The sequence below is a fragment of the Lygodium microphyllum genome, chromosome 18, assembly GCF_053477565.2.
Source record: "Lygodium microphyllum isolate KBCC chromosome 18, Lygodium_microphyllum_v1.1.10, whole genome shotgun sequence".
Classification (NCBI taxonomy): domain Eukaryota; kingdom Viridiplantae; phylum Streptophyta; class Polypodiopsida; order Schizaeales; family Lygodiaceae; genus Lygodium; species Lygodium microphyllum.
Window position 1 is genome coordinate 84,135,297 of NC_141152.1, and position 18,835 is coordinate 84,154,131.

Sequence of the window (18,835 nt, forward strand, 5' to 3'; positions counted from 1 at the left end):
ATGCATAGGTTTGTTTTCAAGAAGGATGGTGCTATGCGTGATGTCTAGAATTTGCAGCTTATTCACTCCTATCTTTGTGGTTTCATGAGGACATGTGCACTTGGGGGACTATCTTTATTTCTCAACTTTATTGATGACTACGCTTGATATACATGGATGTATGGTCTCATTTCAAACATCTTGTTGCAAAGCTTGAGGTTGAAATTTGTTTGAAAGTACAGTCACTTCATACGGATAGAGGGGGTAGTGTTGAGAAACCACTTCTTTAGTTTACACATTTCATTTAGGGTTTCGCATTGATAGCCCCAAAAAGGGTTGGTGTCCACATTTTGGTCACTTTTTCAGTGGGTGCCCCACAGTGGTATGCCACCCTAGACAGCTTATGCCTATAAATAGACATTCACTTCATTCAGTCTTCACTTCTATCACTCTCTTTTCAGTCATTCTTCACCATCTTCTTTGATCACTACCACCACCACTTCCCTTCTCTCACTAGCCCCTTCCACTGTTCTCACACCCCTTTAGGAGGACATTGTGGTTCATGGCTTGTGGCTGCCTTCACCCTTCCTCTTCTACTTCAGGCGCTTTGTTCCATTACGAGGCATTGCGTTTTGGAGCATCTTTCACTTGGTGTCACCATCATCTACTGGACGTCAACACCCTTCTCCTTCAAGTTGCATCTTTACTTGCATTTTTCAGTCTGGAGGTCTTCTCCTTGCATGATGTCATTATCTATAACTTGGCATCAATATCCTAGCCTCTCGTGACAGTCTCCATCACCGAGCTGCGAGCATTGGTGATTTCCTCACTCGTCTATTATAGGGGCTGCTAGGACCTACGTTTTTTGTAGCCTAGCTTCTTTTCCATTGCCTAGCGTCACTTGTTTGTCACAGAGATTGCTGCAACCTGCATTGCAGCCCGACTCATCCTCCATCATCTAGTGTCACTCGTCTATTATAGGGGCTATTGGGACTTGCGTTTTTGTAGCCTGGCTCTGCTATCACGTGGTGTCACTCGTTTGTCATAGAGGCCACTGGGAGCTGCATTTTTGCAGCCCGACTCATCCTCCATTATTTGACGTTATCATTATTTGATGTTTGTCATAGTGTAGGCAATCTAGGTTACTCTCCCTGTGTTTGACAGGTCCGACACTTTGGGATTTGCGTTTTGCTACCTGGGTCACTCCTCAGGTTCAGAGGACTGCGGTTCGCTCCCTCGACATGTGTCTTTTGCCTTTTAGTGATTACTCCGATAGCCCATTTCTTGGAGGATTGCATTTCACTTCCTTGTCTGTGTAGATTCCTACAAGTGCTGCCCCCTGATTCAGAGAGGACATTGCAGTTATCTTTTGAGCTTTGACTCCGCCATATTAACTTTTTTTCTAATAGTATGATTCAATGCATCATCACTGTGTTCTTCTTGTGTTTCCGAGTTTCTCTTTTCTCTTAGTGTTTGCTATACACACTTTGTGTTACTCCTTGCAAATCCTATTGTCTCTTTGCATTATTGCTTATTTTGACATGCTATCAAAGCATATTTGTTATTTTTGACATGGTATCAGAGCGCTGGAGCTCATCGCGAAGACCTTGTATATCAGAGAAGGCATAGACACATTGTGGATTCGGCATCATTTACTGATTTTCCCCTTCATTTCCACTGCATCACTAGGAGACATAGATACCTTTCTCTCTCTCTCCAAGGAGCACCTAGTGGTTTGTCCATTTGCTTGTGGAGAAGTCATAGCATCGGAGTGTCAACCTGTAAAAAGGTTTGGTGCTCGATTCCAGCCTTTGCCCCTTGTTTGCAGTTGTCTCTTGGTACCCTAGAGTTGTCGGCTACAGCTTTTCTGTTGCATTTGACACTGGTGACAACACCAAATTGATGTTAGCATTTGGTGCTATTGCCAACAGTCCAGAGTTGTCACCTTGATCTTCTCTCTCCTCCACAATCTGTGTTTGCACCTAAGAGTTGTTGCCCAGTTTATCTCTCCTCAAGTACTCACGTTTTTAGTCTTTCTCTCTCTTGCACTAGCATCTGCTTTAGATCTAGCCTTCCTTGGTTGTGTTTGTTGGTGTTCGACATTGAAAGATTGCCTTTGTTGCAATTTGGGGTCCGTTCGGAGTACGACACACTCTACAACTTAGAACCTGTCTTGATCCCAGAGATACGAAAGTGCGTGGTCGAGTATTCATTGTATGGTGTGTTTGTTGCATGAGCATTGTATATTCGTTATTCATTCTCTTTATTATTCATTGTGTTCACTATCTCTGAGTTTCCCTAACCGTAACCCTAACTGTTTAGTTTGTGCTTTGTACGCATGATTGGTTTTGTGCTTTCTTCATTTAGAGTATTTCTTCACATGTGTCTCATACTTTTGAGACATTTTTGCTTAACCATGGCATTACGCATCAAGCCACTATTAGATTGACACCTTAGCAAAATGTTGTTGTCGAAAGAAAAATCGGACATTTATGGAGATGACTTGTATGCTAAAAAGCAAGGGGCTGTCTCACAAATTTTGGCTAGAAGGCTTTCAGTGTGCGAATCATGTATTAAATCATGCACCCACTAAGCACTAAAGACGATCATACCGTTTGAAGCTTGGCAAAGCAAGAAATCTAGAGTTGATTAGTTGTTGGACCTTGGTCTTTGGATGCATAGCCTATGCACATATCCCCAAAGAGCTTTGTGGAAAGCTCCATGACAAGACTATAAAATGCATATTTATTGGCTACAATTCGGAGAGCAAAAGCTATCGCTTGTATGACCATGTATAAATAAAGTTTTTGTCAGTAGGGATGTCATACTTGTTGAAAATGTTGTATTTTCGCACGATTAGTTTCAGATGCCAACTACACATGAAATTGGTGATGTCTTTGAGGGTCTTTTGCCACTTTCTTTGGAGTTCGTGCTTGTTGTAAATGGTCGGATAGACATAATTCAGCAAGCTGTTGTTGCACCGTATGCTCCTGAACAACATGGTTATGATGATGGTTTGTCTCATGCAGTGGAAGATGCAGTACAGCATGAAAGGGCTGCAGTAAATGCAGCCAAAACAGTCCCAAGTTGGCTGTTATGCACTCTCGAGGAGAGTAGAATGGATGCTTCCCTACCCTAGCACACTAGAAGGGCTGCTAGGAATACATCACATGATGTAGGGAGGCCCATTTGATTGATTTTATGGAAGTACATGATTGTGATGATGAATATGTATTTATGAGCCCATTGTTAGATGATGATGAGCCTACTTCCTTGGATGAAGCTTAGCAAGATGTACATTGGATGCAAGCCATGCAATATGAGTTAGCCTCTATTGTCACCAACTCTACATGGAATCTTGTGGATTTACCACTTGGTAAGAAGGCCATTGGTACAAAATGGGTTTTTAAACTCAAATGCAAGGTTGTTAATGGCACTATTGGTAGGTATAAAGCACGGTTGGTAGCAAAAAGCTATGCATGCAAGAAGGGTATAGATTGTGAGAAAACCTTTATTTCTACATCCCCTATAAGCAGGTGAGATGTGTGATTGCTATGGCTGCAAATTATGGCTGGAAAGTACATTAGTTGGACATTGAGACAACACTTTTCAATGGGGATTTACACGAGGATGTTAATGTGTCACAACCTCTCGGGTTTGTAAGGGAAAAGAGGATATGGTTTGTGAGTTACACAAGGTCTTTCATGGTCTCAAACAAGCTCCTCATGCACGGTACTCTAAGATTGATGCTTATTTGGCTAGCAAAGGGTTAAAAAATATTCCAATCGCTCACACTATATACATTAAGAAGGGGGGGGGACTTGTTGATTATCATTCTTTATGTGGATGACATGTTGCTCATTGGACCTAAAGAGGACAAAATTGCAAATTTCAAGATTGAATTGAAATATGCATTTGCTATGTTAGATATGGGCTGCCTACTCTACTATTTGGGGTTTCAGTTTACCCAAAAACAGCATGACATTATCATGTCACAGTCATAGTATATGGATGAGTTGTTACATAGGTTTAACATGCAAGATTGCAAACCTATGTGCACTCCTATGGAGTGAGGCTTGAAGTTGTATACGCATGATGGTGAAGAGATGTCTGATGTTGCAATTTACAACCAGTGGTATTATGCCCTCCATGCCTATGCTTACCCTAGTTGAAGCACAAGAGAAGAAATTCCTTCTCAAGCAAATCAATCCGTCCAAGTTTGATGGCAAAGGAAAGGATGTCAAGTTTGAAGTAGAAATTTGGATTGAATCTATGGAGGATTACTTCACTGCTACATGTGTTGCTCCTCCTAATCATGCAATGATAGCTAAATAAAAGTTGACACAATAGGCGAAGCCCGACTTTGATGAAAGCAATTATGCAAGGACCAAGGGGTTTTGGAAGCAACCATAACTTGGGAAAAGTTGAAGGAAGCTGTGCCCAGGTGATACCTTCCACAAGCATACTGCATCTTAAAGATGAATGAATTCTTTAGTTTGAAGAAATTTGGATTGAGCTTGGACTATTCTAGATTTGTATCCCTTTTGAAGCATACCAGCCTTGCCCCCCAGGGACATCACCCAATAGATGTCAAAGTTTTACCATAGACTAAACCCTCCATTGAATACCTGTCTTGAAGCAATATGCCTATCCGACTTACAAGATGCATTAATTCAAGAAAGGCCCATTATGCAGGAGCTCCAAGCAATCGGGTGAGTAGGTATATGCACATCCCACGGACCATACATTGGCAAGCTGTTCAGCAGATCTTAAGATATTTGCAAGATACTTAGTCACATGCATTATTATTTTCTAAGGGGAGAGACTTGCATTTATAGCCTTACAGTAATTCAGGTTGGACTAGTGATGCAGACACTAGACAATCTACTAGTGGGCACAATTTCTTTCTAGGCCGCTCATGCATTTCAAGGCTAAGTAAGAAACAATCTATAGTGGCTACCTTGTCGTCTTGTGAGTTTGAGCATAGGGCAGCCTTCATCGCAACAGTGGAATGTGTATGGTTCTATAGTTGGATGATCTACAAATTTCTTTGTAGGGTCCTACACTCATTCTTTCTAATAGTCAGAGTGCTATTGTAGTGACATGGAATCTTGTGTTACACATTGAGGTACATTACCATTATGTGAGAGAGAGATGGTATGTAGGAGAGATAAGTTTGATGTATATCCCTACACGAGAATGTTGCAAACATTTTCACCAAAGCACTTCCTCATGAGAAGTTTGAGGGTTTTTGAAAGTCCTTGAACTTGGCACCCTTTGGTGATGGATCTTCTTGTACTTCTAACACATTGGCACTGCAGGGGGTGTTCGAATTTTCCAATTCTATAGGCAATGTCTAATGTTTAGTTAGTTGGTTTGTAGTGTGAACACAACTATATTAATAAGTTGTGTCACGACTTCTAGAGTTAAATTAACTCTAGTTGAGTTAGGGATAGGTCTAACTTACTTAGGACCTATTGTGCTTTCATTCTATTGTTCTAGCACTTGCATCCTTGAGTGTGGAATTGCTGCCCACTTGCTTATTGTCTTGTGTTCACTCTCTCTATCTCTTCCTCCATTTCCAACAGGTTGATTGCCACTTCGTTGGATGTACCTAATGCATGGACAAGGAAGTTTATCTTTTTCCTCATAAGTTTGCATTATGAAGTTGTGTGTGTATCACACAAGATTTCCATGTTGAGAAATTTTGTATCGTGTGATACAAAATGTTTGATATTGGGGTATACAAAGGAGTTATCCTTAAGATCAAACTCCAAAGGTGCATTCTTGTAAATGGAGAATATAATGAGTCACTATGCTTGAGGAAGATGGTTGGATTAGGGACATTGACTAAAAGGTCATCATAATACCAAAAGCTATGCGTGAAGAGTTTGAGCATATCATATCGATTGTTGGAAGCTAAATTCTTGGAAAAAGATAATTCATTTTGAGAATTATGAATGCTGGTCATGATGTCTTGGTTTTCATATTCTAGTGACAGAACACTGGGTTGCTTTAAGCCTGTTGTAGAAGTCCATCTGAGATATCTTGATTAGGAAATATTTCACTGTTGAATGTCTTGATGAGCTCTCCAACTCTGGAAGGTCAAGCTTTTAAATTGTGGCACCTGGTGAATGGTCTTAAGTGGGTCTAGACCTGCGGTCCAAGCGACATAAGTTGCATTTATCTGAGGAGAGAGTTCACTAAAGCATGCAGATATATTTTTTGTTGTACCAAAATACAAAACTTCTTCCAGACATGATTGAAGAGAAGAAATGAAACTTGAGATAATGGATACATCTTACTGGTTGAAGTGATTCAAAACATTAAAACTGTGGCTGACAATCTTCTGGGCATCTATATCAATATAAAGTTTTAAGATTTCTGAGGTGTCTCTAGACACCTGCACTGTACCAACGGCCATGGTACTGATGGGGTGTACTTGTGTGTGGTGGGGGTGACTCAGGACTGGGAGGTGATGGTGTGGTGTGGGAGGGGAGTGAGGAAGAAGGGGGTGCAGGTCTAGTCCCTGTTTTTCTGATGTGCTTTGATTATGTGTACTGATTTGGTTTAAGTTGCTCATACAAGCTATGAAATTATATATGCAGAAGGAAACTGTTGCCATGCGCAAGGAGGTTGAAGATCTGCAGACAAATGCTCGTATTTTTCAGCTGAGCAAATGTTCTGCTTGCACATCATCATTGGACCTTCCTGCAGTTCACTTTCTGTGTATGCATTCTTTTCATCAACGTTGCTTGGGGGATAATGAGAAAGAATGCCCAGTTTGTGCACCTAATAATCACACCCTACTAGACATGAAACACAATTTGGAGCAGAATGCAAATGACCATGATAGATTTTTCCAGCTGCTACGAAATTCAGATGATGGGTTTTCTGTGATAGCGGAGTACTTTGGCCGTGGGATACTAAATAAAGGCCATGTTGTAGCTTAGAATGTGTGAATTTGTGAATAGTTCAAGGGACCTGTTTCTTTTCTGTCAGGAAGTTTTGCTGTCAACATTGAGTTCCATATTTTGCAGATAGCTTTTCCAAGTCATTGTGATCTGCATGTTTTTTGTAGCCTTTTTGGGTGTGTTAATCTTTTCTACGTTTACTTTGTGATTGGTTTGCATAAAATTGATGGGTTATGTTAAGCATATGCAGCATTCATTCTGTTTCAATGCAGGTGTGGCAGTCTATGCATTATTAGTTTCTCCACGTAGCGTTGCACATCTGCTTGATTGTTAAATATGTTTTCAAGGGAGAAATCTTAAGCACAGCTAGAGGACCATTCTATGGGTGGCATAGACAAAGAAGTGTGATATTAAATAGCATATGAGACCTGGGAAAATTTTTGATGCAAAATGGCAATTTGGTTTCATTTGCTGCTCATGGCCTGCACCACTGATTGGAGCCACCTATGCTCCAGCAGAAAAATGAACTTGCTGAAGCCCTTCAACACAGTGTCCTTGATAGTGACAGAATAATGATCAAATCATCGAAGTAACCTCTAACAATGGAGCACCCATAGAATGGATGAGAACCCCATAGATACTATACAATTCACCCTCCGCAATATTAAATCTCGAACATGACAATATGATCATGAAATCCAATAGCTGCATCATATGTAAGAGCATTTCTAGTACACTAGATTTGCTAAAGCTCAATCCAACAAAAGAAATGAGACAAATGAGAATGTTGTGGTGGCAGTGTGTTAATTTAAGTAAATTTTCCAAGATTCATACTCAATTAGAGTCTCTTGCTTGCATAGAAAGAAATTAGATGCACACTTGGCCTTTTATCTATTAAAAGACTCAAAGAGGTTCTTGGTGAAGGTCACAAAATGCTTCAAAAAAACGAAAATGTGGATCGTAGATGAACTTAAAGACTAGCACAACAAGCATGACTTGGTGAAATCACTAAGATGAAAGCTGTTGGCAAACAGGGCCAATGGGCAATCTATTGAGCTAGTAAAATGATCATAGAGAAGTTTAGAAAGACTAAGCACTAAGTTGTTTTAAGGTTAGTGTGTATTTAGTAACTCTTATAGCTTTGTAATAGGATTTTCTTTTCTTTTATTTGTGCCAATGGCACCTTGAAGTGGATTGTGGATTGTAACTAAAATCTTGATGTTTGTTGTATTGTCTTACGCACCTTTAAAGGATATTAATGTCTCTCTTTTTCTTTTCTTAATTCTTTCCTTTTGTCTCTATTTCTCATAATTATTCATAGCTCTTTGAATAGTTGTCACTATTACTCTTGAATAGTCTTGTCAATCAGTATCATAGCTCCTCAAATAGTAAGCATCACTTCTTTCCTCTCAAATAGTTAGCACCTCACGAGTTCTCTCTTTCATCAAGCACTTAAGTCTCTTGTCTCCATCGTGTTGAGAAATAAAGCATAGGATAAGTCATATCCTATGTATGCACAAATAGAGTAGAGTGTATTAAGAGTCTTAAAAAAGATCAAAATATATCTATTACTTTAGAGGATACTTGGTGTGTAATCAGTTGAGCATGGAAGATGATGAAGAAGAAAATCTCTTGAACCTTCATATCTCTTGCCATTGCCCTTTCCCCTACGCATTTTTTTTCATTCTTGTCATTTGGTATTAGAGCGGGAGTGTAGGAGCGAAAGCTTGAATTGAGGAGCATGCCGAATCAAGGTCTACATCGAGTTGAAAGCTTTTTGTTTGCTATTAAATCATGTACTAATCATTGACTAATCCACCCAAAGCTGATATATCGGATTGTAGAGCCATTGGGGCTTGTATTTTGACCATTGTCGCTCACTTTTGAATGTATTGGAAAGCCAAAGGAGGCTATACATGATATATGACATCAAGGTTTGGTTAGTCTTTGAGTTCAAATTGACCTATGCTTTGATTGCCGAAAGCAAGGGGGTAGCTTGAGCTCGAAAGCATAGGACTAGCTTGCTGAAAGCACAAGGTTTGCTTAACTTAGAAGCAAGGGGTTTATGTCTGTTGTAGAGAAGATAATAGGAATTCCTTCTAGTTGAGTGATTAGAGCTTTAAGCTTGGAATGTCATGTTGGAGGAGATGAGGATGTTGTGGATCCATTTGACTACCATAAGTGCATGCCATGGGGCTAGAAATGTCAACAATGGGAGCAAGTACTACCGCCATAGTGTGAAGCTTATCTGGATAGCCTTTAGTTAATAAGGCTAAGCACTAGTCTTAATCAAGTCAACCCCCTCAAATAAAATCTGCTTTCACACTTGGACTCCTATGACTTGGTTATTTTGAATCTGAGTTTACATTGCAAGGGATTGAACTGGTTTTTTTTGGAATTGGTTCATTGGTTTCTGTTCACACTACAGAGAGTAAGGTAGTTTGGTTCAAATATTAAAGGCTAGTTTTGTGCCATTTTTGAGTGTCGATTCGGAGGAGAAAAATGTCAAAAAAGTTTTAGGAAAATTAATCTGGGTTTAGCTCCTTTGGGACTTCATTCTTGGCATGCAAAATTGCAAAAAAAGAAAGGGAGGTTGGTCAAATTTAAGATCCATGTTTTGATGTGTTTTGGATCACATGGGCACCGTTTGAGCCATGTTTTCATTGTTTCTTGTTGAAAAGCCAATGTTTGACATTGGGCATGATGTATGGGTACATGTGACAACAATTGGACACATGTAGCACGCTTATTACAGTGGATCTCAATTTATATGCATTTTTTTGAAAATTTGAATGCTTTATGGTTTTAGCTTTGATTGATTGATACTTTATTTTGTTCATATACTTGAATACTAACGTGATACATTACTTACGACTAGTTTTGTTGAGTTTGCAGCTGTCATAATATCACAAAATGCATAGATTATGCAGATTGTGGGTTACAAATTGACCAAGGACAACTATAGCATATGGTCCTATTGTATGGAAAATTTCTTGATGGGAAGAGGTCAAATCTTATTACATGTGAAGATGCATGTCTAAAACTACCTAATGAGCCTAATAAAGGTCAAAAAATACCTTACAAGGATTGGATTGGAAAAAACAAGAAAGTCTTGCATTGGATATCTATATGTATATCAAAGGCAATGATTCTATACATTAAAAAGGCAAATATTTGCAAGGATGTTTGGGAAATCAGTAAAAATATGTATGGCACATGCAGGGAGGCTAGGAAATACAACTAAAGCAGAGGTTACATGGTGCATGGAGAAGAAATAGAAGCATCAATGATTATGTGGAAGAAATTAAACATATTGTAGAAGATCTTGCTTCTATAAAGGCACCATTTGACGATGATGATTTGGTATTAGTCACTCTAAATTACAAGTCCCTTGATACCTCCATTTCTATGAGGGGAAGCTCTATGCCTGATTTTGAAAAGTTGATTTCTTTACTTTTTACGGAAGAGATTAAGTTGGGCCTCAATGCGTCAAACAGTGAAAAGAATGCAAATACGGATAGTGTGTTTTATCATTAGCGAGGCCGTGGTAGCTCATTTATGCCTGACACCTTAGCACAATGCAGTAGCACATTTGGACATTGTGATTTTGTGCCTAGAGGCAAGGGGAGATCCTACTCTAGAGGTAGAGCTTCTCTTACTATTTGAGGGACCATGGGATCAAAAGACAAGTTATTTGCAGGTATACACCACAACATGAAGGTGTAGTAGAAAGAAAGGAAGAATAGGATTATTGTGAAAGTAGCAAGGGCAATGATGAATCATATGCACATGCCCTTGACTTATTGGGCTGATGCTATTTATACTACAGTCCATATCATGAATAGGACACCTACAATCTTGACTCATCATGTGTCTTTGTATGAGAAGATTAGTTGCATACCTTAGGGTGTTTGGTTGTGTATGCTATGTATGTATCCCTGATGATTTCAGAAGGAAGATGGAACCAAAAGCTGTTAAATCATTTTTCTTGGGTATCTAGATGAGAAGAAGGGCTACAAATGTTATGATCTTGTCACTAAAGAGGTTCATATAAGTAGCGATGTGAGATTTAGTGAGTATGAGTCTTGGTATTGATCGAAAGTTACAATTGACATGGATGTCTATGAGAACAACAATGATGATGGGTATGCAAAAAAAATTGTAGCAAATAATGGTCAAATAAATTAGCATGTTGAGGATATGTCTGGACTCAAGACCATGAAGAAAGTAGTGGCAACTATAGTCCATGAAGTGATAGGGAGAGCAGAGATTGCACAAGGGAAAAGGCCTATGGGTGAAAGTTGTGAGGATGAGTCTATGGATGACGAGTTTGATATACCACATGAATGAACTCCAGGGATGAAGACTGCAAGAAAGTATGTTCCACCATTTGCAAGAACAATTGAGACATCGCTAGTGCACCGCAGTTGAGGAGATGAGATAGAGTGAGGCATTGAGTGTATAGATTGATATATAATGGCTTCATGAAGATGCATTACGTATACATGGCATCGTATGTTTAGCATGTTGAGCCCACTTGCTTTGAAGAGATAGTTGGAAACAAAGATTGGAAGAATGCTATGGATGAAGAGATGGATATATTGACAAAGAACATGCCATTGGACTTAGTGGGTTTAAAATAATGCATTTTTAAAATGCCATTTTTATAGATTTTTTACATACAAAAGGGTGTAATACAAAGGGGTTATTTACAGATTGAATAGAAAAGGGTTCTATTTTTTTCAAGAAAAATTCACAGATAAGGATATTTATAAATAGGCCTTGAATGCACATGACGTAAAGGATATACATACAGTAACTTCCTCGAGGACCTCCATATCTCTTGCCATTATCTCTTCTGTTGCACATCTTTTTTCATTCTTGTCACACCGCCTATTGAAGAACCACTACATTTGCATCTTGGTAAATGCCTTTGCACACTCTAATGGAGTGGGCATGGCCAACCTCCAATCTTCTCATTTAATGTACTTGCATTGACCAAGATGCAGACTCCAACCTATCCATTCCAAATGATTTGTTGTGTGTTAACCTTCTCTTGACAACTTGGGGAGTCTTTGCTAAGGAGGATACGCATATAGTTGTCATTGTTGTGGTGAAGAGACCCCTCTACACTTCAAATGACATTCTTGGATGCCCTCTTAAAGAAAAAACATGTAAGTCTATCCATCTAGAGTAAGGCTCTCAACCACCAACTTGCCCAGTAAGGCCCTTTGTGTGCAGAGAGAAGGAAGCACCAGAGTTATGGCTACATGTCATCACAATGCTCATGTTGGTCTTCACCCTAGCTATAACCCTTTTGGCATTTTATGTAAGCTTTCAATCTTCTCCACTAGATCCACTGCCACAAGCACCATACTCCCTCTTTTCCACACTATATTCTCCTTTGGTCAATACCACTCTTTCTACAACCCCTATTACAACATATATGTTTTTCAACCTCCACTACCAACTAGCATAGGGATTCTTTCATGAATCTATCTGTTGAGTGTTGAAATGACCTATTTTTTGGCTGATTTTTGTTGTTTTTAAGAGATGAATGGTTGATTTTATGAGATAATTGATTGGTTTGAGAGTGTTTTGGATAGGTTGGAATGGTTTTACTAAGCTCATGATGTTTATTAGTAGAGATATGAAGTTCTGTTGACGTTCTGATATGTTATGTTTGGTCCTGATAGCTTCTGTTGAGCTTCTTTTTTGTTCTGTTTTCTCTTTGTATGGAAGGACGGAGTATTGATTGATAGGGTTTGAGATTGTTTGAAAGATTATTGAGTGATTTTTGATGGTTTGGAATGGTTTTGGTATGAGTTATGTGGTTCTGATGCTTTCTGTTGACCTTTTGTAACTCTCTATTGAGCTTCTGTGAGCCATTGTAGACCTTCTGTATGCTTCTGTATGCCTCTGTATGTGTTCTGTTGGATGAGATGAAGTTTGGGAAAGTTTTCTAGCCTTGGAAAGAGGTGAATACAAGTGCAAAAGAGCTAAAAGAAGTCAAAGAAGTAGCTGCTGAAGAGTCGAGTAAAGACTGGAGTGAAGTGACAGTGGTGAGCTACGAAAAGTCACTGTAGTGGCTCTGGTGACTCTTCACATCCGACATACCTTTTGGGAGGTGCATCCATGACCTAAGAAGGATTATTGAGGGTTATTATGAGATTGTTGTAGTGAGGATATGATGTATTATTGATGAAGAGAGAGAGAAAGAGAGAGAGTCAGAGATAGTCAAATCTATGAAAACCATGTGATTGTATATGAGAGATTGAGAAAGAGAACTATGAAGACATTGAAGATGAATAATATGTGATTGATTTCCATTCAAAGATGGTGTATTCCATTGTGTTCTTTGTTCTATTGATGGATTTTATGAAGATGTTGAAGAATATGATTGATTCTATCAAATCCGTGGGAGATATCTACTATGATGCTGCGTGAAGAATTGCTGTTTTCTTTGTTTTGATGATCAAAAGAATGAAATAAAAGCTTGTTGATGTTACAAGATAGATTTTCTTGCAAGAGAATTCCCTTTTCCTTGGTGTTCCTCTTGGGCCAACCACTTTCCTCTCTCACCTATCACCATTGCTCTTCCAATGCCCCATACTAACCATTGATCACTGCCCACCACCACTAAGGAGAGAAATATTGCTACTAACAAGAGGGAGGAGCCATCAGTATAAGAGGAGGAAGGAAGTTGTAATGAGTGGAGAAGCCACCTTGAGCCATGTAGAGAGAAGGAAGGAGGTGCAGAATTTCCCCATATTGACCATTGATCATCTCCCACCACTAAGGAGAGAAAGATTGCTACTAATAAGAGAGAGGAGTCATCAGTATAAGAGGAGGAAAGAAGTTGTCACTAAGGGAGAATCCATCCTGAGACATGCAAAGAGAAGGAGGTGTAGAATTGCACCTCAGGTAGGTATGCCACATTTAATTTTGTTAAGTTGATTTCTTGAAAGAAAGTAGGTTCGTGAATTGGAAGGTCATTGGACACGCTGGTTAGTATGATTGTCATCATTATCATTCGTTGAAGTTGGGAGAGGGAGTACTGCATTGAAATGAGAGAATGAGGGGGAGGGGTGCCTTGAATGTGGAATCACTCACATGCATTAAGATTTATCAAGATGAAAAGTCAATAGTAGTAAAGGCAATCGTATCTTTGATACCCTCGAATCTCTTCACAATTGAAATGATTAAAGATGAATATGCCATCTCTATTCCAAATCAATGCCATCACAAGAGCATAGAGTAAGAAAGTTGGAGTTACCATTGAGGGAGTGACCGCACTAAATGAGTCAATGATAGGCAAGAAGAACGCTAAGAAAAGAAAAAAGTGTCTTAAATGGAAAATGGAAAGCTTAACTTCTCTACATAGGATAGCTTTTGTATCTTGAGTAGAAAGTGTAATAACAATGCCCCAACCTAAGAAGAAAAAGTAGGAGGATACCCTGATCCTAAGTGGCAATTGGCCACAATAGATAAGGTCAAGAAATGGGTGAAAGTAATTATTGACTAATACAACTTTGGAGACCATTAGTCTCCCTAGCCTCTCTCATACTTTGCACATATTGCTGCTTGTTCAATCTCCAAACCTTGAAAACTCTGCCACAAAACCTCTCTACATTGGTTAGAATATGTATGAGTGAGAGCTTACAACCCCAAGTGATGCAGGAGGGCATCACAAACTCCAATATCAGGAGATAGAACCTAGCATAATCTCAACTCACGTATCCACAAATGTTTCAATTCCATGTGGAATCCTGATGAAAGGAAGCCTTGCCATATGGCAAGCATTCAAGGATTGGATGGATGGAGTTGATCCTGCACTATCAATATGTAATTCATAAACCCAGTCTCATTTGGGAAGGGGCAGAGTGTCACAACCCTCCTCTCGATGGAAGCCCTCAAGGATTCTATTTGATGATGAGGAATAATTGATACGTGAGCTAGTGTTAGCATAGTTAACAAAAATGTGCTTTGTGCCTAAGGAAATCCACCTACTGAATTGGTCCATTTTAATTTGATTGTCAACTATGGATTCAAAGTCTATCCACAAGGTGTGCTAAAAGAATATCCAATCAAAGTTTATGGGGTACAATTTTTAGTTAACTTCATTGCGATGAAAGGGGTGGACTATGATATATTGTTTGGACATTCTTGGATACAAAACACATGACTTATTGAGGACTAGAAAAATAGTCTAGTATTATTGGGAATAGGAAGGATGCATCACAAGTTGGAATGGAGACTTGGAGCCATAAACCTCTACCAAGGGCTATCCTATCTCTATGAACATGCTTAAGCTATACAAGTTATTGAGCTAATGGAGGCCATGTTTTTGTGGAAAAACCAAAGCTAACCTAGTAATATTTGAGAAGTCACTCAATATCCCTGATTGGCAATGGACAAACCTCCTTCAAGTCTTGTTTGATGATCACAACAACCTCTTTGTCTCTCGAATGTGAGAGTAGGGTGTAGACATTGAGGAAGAAAGAGAACTTGAGGAGGAAAAACCTACGAACAATGAAAGTGAAAATGAAACTAAGATCCATTTGGTTGACTACAATACTAATGGTAGAATGATAAGAGTAAATCTTAGTGAATCCTAACCCTTGAGAAAGCAGAAGATTTCCTTATTGATGCAGGCATAATTAGCAAAGTTGGAATGGTTGGAGCACTTAAAGGTGCTAGGTTATGAATGAATGGGATATTAACATGCATAATTGATTCCCACCTTTAGATGCGAGCGGATGCCCAAGATGGGTATGGCACTTCCTTTGTGGAAACCCATCGGGAGGATATTTTTAGTGGGTGAAACTCCCACAGTACTTGATTTCACATCAGGGTGACTTGGGCCCTGGTGCACCCCTCTGTCTGGGACATGGGTCTTCCAAGGATCTATACAAGGGAGGTGATTCTCCCTCTTCCCTAAGGAAGTTGCAAAAGGTGCAATGGGGTGGCCTATAGTGCATGTGATAAGCAAGCACCAAAAGGTTTTGATCCCTTCAAGCTTTGCTTAAGCAAGTTATAGTGATTGAATGATGAGCCACACACATAGGTTAGTTCCTCCACTGTAACATGCTCCTCCTGACTCAAAAAAAAAACCTACCTTTAGAGTACTCTTGGTCAATAACAAAAAGGATATGGCCTTTGATGCTCTATGATGGAAAATACTGCCTTAGAGATGGATAGAAGTGATGAATTGGATCCTAAAATTCCATTGTATGCCAAGTCTCAGAAGGCTAAGGTAAGACTCATGACCTATCTTAGGCGCAAGCACCTTAAAAATTGTCACACCAAATAATGAGTGAAGAACCAAGAGTAAGAAAAAGCCACAAGATCTCCCCAAAAAATGTACAAATTAAAAGAAAGGAGATTGAATCATTTTTCTTCTTGGTGCAAAGAGGAAAGGGTAGTCAAACTTGCCAATTGAGGGCTTGACAAAGGTGAAGGAGATAAACCTTATTGAGCCATAGGGAAATCCCTAAACCAATTTAAGTTGTCAAGGATCTTAGTGCAAAAGATAACAAATACATTATTAATCTACTTAAGGAGTATCATGACATTGGTGAGAGAATTTTAGTGACCATGAATTTGTAATTAAGTGTCTCCTTGTAGTTGAATACATATGTGGGTTGTATGATACATGTTGAAACCAATACACAAAATAAAGGTTATATTAATGAATGGTTTTAAATCATAAGCTTGCATGTTGCGTGGTTTGTCACTTGGCTTCGTAGGAAAAAGGAAGAATGAAGCAATCATGAAGGAGAGAGAGAAGACATGGGAGAGACATGAATTGGAAGATGCAAGAGTAGACTGGTAGGCTATTGTGGAACCTCAGAGAAGAAAGGAGAGAAGGGATTTTTTCTAACGACTGCTATGTTTTGAAGGTCGATTTTTGATTGATGAAGTTTAGCGTGTGGGGTACAATAAAATAGAAGAAAAGAGAGGCTTTTGAATGTGCTATCTCATGGAGATAATCTGCAGATCATTTTGATCAATTGGAGGCCATTTCTGAGAGTGGCTATAGTCATGACAAGCAAAAAAATGTGAGGAATTGTAGCTCTTTGTGTGCAAGTGAGAGAGGAGGAAAATTCTACAAAGAAATAGAGAGTTTGATAAAATATGTTGTTTCAAGAGAGTTGCTGATCCGTGGAGTTTTGAGATTGCAAGTGCAGTCATTACATGGTTGGTACATACTATACCACTTTTAAAGGCATTGCGGTCATGGTTTGCAATAGGGAGTTCAAGGAATGTGAGAGAGAATGAGGAATGCATTCAAATATAGTTTTTCTATTTTTGTTACAAGTTGTAATTCAAATGTGGATTGTGTGTTATAAGAGTCTATAGGGCAACAACATGAAGAAGAAAGAGATGACACATGCTGAATAATAACTTTAACACCATGACCAAGAGGTCACATGCATGTTTGTTTAGAGGTTGTTATTCAAATGTGGATTGTGTGTTATATGCCTCCATGGCAACAAGAATAATAATAAAGAGATTATATGTGTTGTATAATAGCTTTAACACGATGACCACAATGACGAAGAGGTTACATGTATGTTTCTTGTAGGGATTTTATTTCTTGAATGGTATGTCAACAACGGATATCTCAGAACATGGTGGAATCATGGACTTAGCTATCATGCCATAATCAACTATTTATGTTGAAAATGACAAGTTTACAAGCCTCTTGTCTATTGTTTTTTGGTGGTTTTATGGAGGATTAGCTTTGGAATGTGTTCTTTGTATTGTAGGAATATATGTTTGAATATTTAGGAGCTTATTTTTGACAGTTTTCTAAGTTAACCTAAAATCTTGAAATTCTAAAAATTTGTAGTCTTGTGATCCTATCGTTCTAATAGTCCTATAATTCTATAACGTTGTAATACTGTAAATCCTAAAATCCTACATACTTGAAAATCTGTAAGCCTAAATTTTTGAAAGTATGAATAGAAACTTAAGGGAAAATAGATAATGCATGAATGATTCTAGTGCATTTGTTGTTTCATCGATTCAGGTGTTTCATGTAGTAGAGATCCTTGGTGTTTTCTCATGTGGCATATGGTTGGGACTATTAGAGGTCAATCATGGATTTCACTTGCCATAGGTTGGTGCCCCCCATTGAGGAACTCAGTTTGCTTTCGGTAGCTGGGAAATTGCATTTGTTTTGGACCCCATCCAAATACAAACTCAAGCCATGGTTTTATTCAAATATTATCCATTTGTAGGTACAAATACTAAAGGTGTTGAGTTTTTGAATAGGCTAGATTAGATTACTTTTCATATAAAGAAAGACAAATATGCATACAAGTTATAGATCTTAGACATGTTGTTGGAAGTTTTGGCCATGTTATGGGAATGATAATTGCGACAAGCTAGAGCTAATTATTGTAAAGTTTCCAATGCAAGCTTGATTGATAGGTACAATAAAAGGAAGACAACTAAGGAGATGCATATTAATGAAGGTATCATTGAGATAGAGACACAAGTGTAGAAGTGTGTAGTAGATGAGTTGCAAGGAGGTCCAGGTTTATAGGATGAGTGTGCTGCCAACACTGAAAATCATGTGAATGTTAGACTTGCCAATGTTGTTGATGGATAGGAGAATGGTCATTCTTGTGAACCTTGTGAGCAAAGAGATCTAGGTGTGTTCCCCAATGTCATGGATGGTGCAATTAGTGTTAAGAGTGATGTTATAGTGCTTAAGGTTGCTTATGCATGGGAGAAATGATTGATGGTGAAGTGGATCAGAATAGGCTTCACTTTGCATAGTGAGGAGAACCTTGAGGAGACTCTAGTTTTGATGATTGTGAGTTTTAGATGATGTATGAAGACAACCATGATGGTCCTACCTTGCAGGATGCTTATGTTGGTGATGGTGATAGTGTTGCCAGTGGTGAATTATGTGATAATGAGAAGGAAGA

At 38.8% G+C, this 18,835-nt stretch overlaps 1 protein-coding gene across 1 annotated transcript in view; it reads left to right on the forward strand.

Annotated features, from left to right (window-relative positions):
* Positions 1 to 6,975, forward strand: part of VPS11 (vacuolar protein sorting 11) — a 56,760-nt gene extending 49,785 nt beyond the window's left edge. The window contains exon 6 of the mRNA XM_087698943.1: positions 6,588 to 6,975. Coding sequence (XP_087555069.1) covers positions 6,588 to 6,932 — 345 coding nt within the window. The 3' untranslated portion in view covers positions 6,933 to 6,975. The remainder of the gene's footprint in view (positions 1 to 6,587) is intronic.
* The last annotated feature ends 11,860 nt before the right edge of the window (positions 6,976 to 18,835 follow it).